At 45.2% G+C, this 5,000-nt stretch overlaps 1 protein-coding gene and 1 long non-coding RNA gene across 2 annotated transcripts in view; one reads left to right on the top strand and one right to left on the bottom strand.

Annotated features, from left to right (window-relative positions):
• The window catches only part of LOC139765516 (uncharacterized), a 78,510-nt gene that overhangs the window by 34,663 nt on the left and 38,847 nt on the right, over positions 1-5,000 (bottom strand). The window lies entirely within an intron of this gene.
• Positions 1-5,000, top strand: part of LOC139765406 (protein turtle homolog A-like) — a 22,132-nt gene that overhangs the window by 840 nt on the left and 16,292 nt on the right. The window contains exon 2 of the mRNA XM_071692764.1: positions 81-430. Coding sequence (XP_071548865.1) covers positions 382-430 — 49 coding nt within the window. The 5' untranslated portion in view covers positions 81-381. The remainder of the gene's footprint in view (positions 1-80; positions 431-5,000) is intronic.

The raw sequence follows: 5,000 nt of genomic DNA, 5'->3' as shown, positions 1-5,000 counted from the left end.
TATATATATATATATATATATATATATCTGTGGCTGTCATCACAGATATATTACAGACTTTCTATTATTTCCTATACCAGGTCAATCCTTCGCAGCCTTAGTGGACAAAACTAAATACTTAGAAAGAACAGTTAAGATGGATGAAGAGAGAGAGAGAAAAAATATATTAATATGAAATTAAACTACTGAGTTTCTAACATCTTGGAAGTCTATTTGGAAAATACGTGTTCCAAGAATTTCCTTTTGATAGAGTCTTTGAAAATAAAGAAAAAAGAAGTCGGGTTCACAAGGGAGGAGTCGTATGTATGTATATATGCATGGATACATATACGACTTGAGGGAGGTGGTCGTACGTCGCCAGGACGACCTCAAGAGAGTAAGATGAGGGAAGCCAAGAGCCTTTCCATCTGCCTGGTCGTCTGCTGCCTAGGTAAGTTAACACGACCTTTAGGTACGACGGTACGACCCTTGAACATGACAGTACGACCCGCCATAGAACACGACGTTACGACTCTCAAACATGACGGTACGACCCTTGAACATGACGGTATGACCCTCGAGCACGACGGTACGACCCGCCATAGAACACGACGGTACGACCCTCATAGAACACGACGGTACGACCCTTGAACACAACGGTGCGACCCTTGAACACAACGGTATGACCCTTAAACACAACGGTACGACCCTTGAACACAACGGTCCGACCCTTGAACACAACGGTGCGACCCTTGAACAAACGGTACGACCCTTGAGCACAACGGTAAGACCCTTGAACACAACGGTACGACCCTTGTATATGGATGGTCTGGGTGTTTGACAGGCCGTGTCAATCAATCTATCGTATATCTACTTTTTTTCTTCTGAAAACTAAGCCGTTTACATGCCATTTACACCTGTAAATATCAACCACTCTCTCCCACTCCTTATTCTTTTTACACAGTGTGTAAATCACTGTTTGGCCACGTTTCATTTACGTTTCCCAAAAACGGCTGTTTCAGTTATCATAGGTGAAACTTGCTTCAGTCGATGAGTAAAAAGATAAAAGTTTCAGGAGAGGAATTTAGTTACTATTACTTTATTCGATTCACTTAATGAGGAAGTAAAGTACTCAAGTAGTAAAGATAATTTGTATTTAATCCTATACTCTTATTGATGGCAATAAATTCATTACTTCCTATCTTTATTTCTTAACAAGATCTCCAGATACCTATTTAATCTTTTCAAATAAAGTAATAATGATAGTAATAATAACGATAATTATGATAACTTTCGTCGAGTTTAAAGCACAGAGCCACCCCACTCCCTCAACACATCTTCTCAAGAGACATCAAACATGATTACCAGTGTGATAACAAACCCAAGAGCTACCCAAAATTTAAACTCCTCCCAGCCAAGTGTACACACACACACACACACACACACACACACACACACACACAAGACACTGTGTCTCGCAATGTGTTTATCTTTGGCTAATGTGCTCCTCTCGTATTTACCATTCGACTATTGCTGATGTATCTGTCATATGTGTAATGCATCTTGATCCTTTAAAATGGTGTTTGGTACATGCGGGAGAAGTCATGAGTAATTGAATTATTTATTGCAATGGGTTCAGGGCTGGTCTGGTGCGAGTTGAGTGTGTTATGAGGGCGAGGATCATGTGAGTAAGGATGATACACTCATAAATGAGGAGGTTCACTGGGTAATGAGGTCATATACCTATATTTTAATTCATAATTACCCCTTGATTAGTGACAAAGAGGCATATGTGTGTGGGTAGTGAGAAAGCGTAAGGTCATAATTATTCTAAACACCTGAAGAAGGTGTTGACACTCTCTCATCTCTCTCTCTCTCTCTATCTCTCTCTCTCACTCTGACCTCTCCCTTACACTAACATTCGTCCACGACACACACACACACACACACACACACACACACACTGCTCTAATCCGCCATCAAAGCACCAGGAGTGTGCTTGCACCCCCCCCCCCCCCTTCCTCCTCAACACCATCGTCCAAGCACCCTCATTAGTCGTCCAAACCACCCCCCCCCCTCCCCCCCCCCGCAGCCACCCTATTATCCCTCATCCGACTGTGTGATTGGCGGCGCGGCACTCTGTCATCACCATCCAGGCATTCTGATTGGTGGGCAGCCATCGGCATCCGATACGGTGATTGGTTCTTCTTCACCACCTTGGCATAACCCGCATCCCCCCCCCCCCCCCCATCTCTCTCTCTCTCTCTCTCTCTCTCTCTCTCTCTCTCTCTCTCTCTCTCTCTCTCAGCTTTAACCCTCTCTTGGCCCGATGCCTCGCCCATCCCCAAGAAGGCAAGACGCTACGAGCCCTGAGTAAGATGGGCGCCCTTATACACCTCCTCTTAACCCTTGGCCCTTTGGCCCTTAGAAGGCCAGAGTCAAAGGCTACGAACCCTCGCGCGCAGGACGTGTGCAACACACAATGATCTGGTGTGGCTCTCTCTCTCTCTCTCTCTCTCTCTCTCTCTCTCTCTCTCTCTCTATCTATCTATCTATCTATCTATCTATCTATCTCTCACCACTGGTCACCAGGGACGCCTGCTGCCTTGTCTCACGGGCGCCACGGGTTCGGAACCCTCAACAGCGGCGTGGTGACGGGGGGAGGGGGTGTGGAGTGTCCGCTGCTTCCCTTGGTTTATGACGAGCCAGACGAGGATTGGCCTTTATGATCTACCTCTTTCGCTCGCCGCCTCGAACCACCAGATGGTCACAATAAGGGCGTATTCTTTTAGACCTGTGCATGGACAGTGTATCTCTCTCTCTCTCTCTCTCTCTCTCTCTCTCTCTCTCTCTCTCTCTCTCTCTCTCTCTATATATATATATATATATATATATATATATATATATATATATATATATATACATATATATTCATCCCCCCAGCATGAAGTGCTCGTAAAGAGACGAGTGTTGAAGGGAAGAGGGTGCCCCCAGCTGCAAGTGTTCAACGAGGGAGGGAAGGAAGAAAGGGGAACGATTTACTCTGCTCCTGGCAGAAAAACAAAACCTTACCTAAGAGAACGTGTGTTTCCAGGGAAGGACTGGGGAAGGGAAAATCCTGGACTGTGTCTTTCAGTTATATATATATATATATATATATATATATATATATATATATATATATATATATATATATATATGTATATATTTTTTTTTTTTCATACTATTCGCCATTTCCCGCGTTAGCGAGGTAGCGTTAAGAACAGAGGACTGAGCCTTTGAGGGAATATCCTCACTTGGCCCCCTTCTCTGTTCCTTCTTTTGGAAAATTAAAAACGAGAGGGGAGGATTTCCAGCCCCTCGCTCCCTTCCCTTTTAGTCGCCTTCTACGACACGCAGGGAATACGTGAGAAGTATTCTTTCTCCCCTATCCCCAGGGATAATATATATATATATATATATATATATATATATATATATATATATATATATATATATATATATATATATATATATATATATATACAGATTCTGTGACCCGTATGTGCTACAGAATGTAGATACACGGGGTCAGTCAGACATAGACCTTGTCGTAGATTTCTGTGTCGCAAATGAATCTGTACTCGTGAACACACACACACACACACACGAACACCACACACACACACACACACACACACACACACACACACACACACACACACGAACACACACACACACGAACACACACACACACACACACACACACACACACACACACACACACACGAAGGAGCTCAGAGGTGTGTTCAACTCTTGTCCAAATTTGTTTTTTTTCATCAATTCTTGAGGTGGTCATGTCTCAAGCTGGGTGAACTCTGCCTTGCAGCGGTCAGTGGCTGAGAGAGAGAGAGAGAGAGAGAGAGAGAGAGAGAGAGAGAGAGAGAGAGAGAGAGAGAGAGAGAGAGAATAAAAAAAAATTGAAAATCAACCTAATACGAACCCTGACCTCAGTGTTTATACCGTGTTTCATTTTCCCCGTGGACTCATACGAAAAAAAAAAAAAAAAAATATATATATATATATATATATATATATATATATATATATATATATATATATATATATAGTTTCTTTTTTCCATTTCGTATATTTCTTTTATTCTTCGTCTCCCTAACCCCCCCCAGCCCCCCAACCTTAGAGAACGCACGCAAAGGAGGGGGAGGGGGGTAGGTGAGGGTGATGGAGGAGGGGGGTTGGTGAGGGTGATGGAGGAGGGGGTTGGTGAGGGTGATGGAGGAGGGGGGTTGGTGAGGGTGATGGAGGAGGGGGTTGGTGAGGGTGATGGAGGACGGGGGTTGGTGAGGGTGATGGAGGAGGGGTGTTGATGAGGGTGATGGAGGAGGGGGGTTGATGAGGGTGATGGAGGAGGGGGGTTGATGAGGGTGATGGAGGAGGGGGGTTGATGAGGGTGATGGAGGAGGGGGGTTGGTGAGGGTGAAGGGTGGGATGGGGTGGTGTTGGTTAGCCCATTTGACTGTGGGTGAGGGGATGGAGAGGGGGTTGGGGCATCATCAATTATACTCAGGGACGTTGAAAAGTTTTGGGCCATTCGTTTTACTGGTCTGGTCTGATCAGCATTTGTTGAATATAAATGTCTAAAGTGTTGCGGCTCACGTGAATATACGCGTTCCGGGTCGTGGGCTTGATCCTGGATCGGGGGAGTGGCACTCCTGAAATTGGGGAGTGGTACAGCTGAAATTGGGGAAATGGCACTGCTGAAATTGGGGAGAGGCACTGCCGAAGTTGGGTGATGGCACTGCTGAAATTGGGGAGTGGCACTGCTGAAATTGGGGAGAGGCACTGCTGAAATTGGGGAGGTGGCACTGTTGAAATTGGGGAGGGGCACTGCTGAAATTGGGGAGTGGCACTGCTGAAATTGGGAGGTGGCACTGTTGAAATTGGGGGGAGGCATTTCAGAAATTGGGGAGAGGCACTCCTGAAATTGGGGAGTGGCACTGCTGAAATTGGGGAGAGGCACT

This window comes from Panulirus ornatus, chromosome 55 (genome assembly GCF_036320965.1).
Source record: "Panulirus ornatus isolate Po-2019 chromosome 55, ASM3632096v1, whole genome shotgun sequence".
Classification (NCBI taxonomy): Eukaryota; Metazoa; Arthropoda; class Malacostraca; order Decapoda; family Palinuridae; genus Panulirus; species Panulirus ornatus.
Note: the sequence above shows the minus strand (reverse complement) of the source record. Positions and strands in the feature narration are given on the sequence as shown.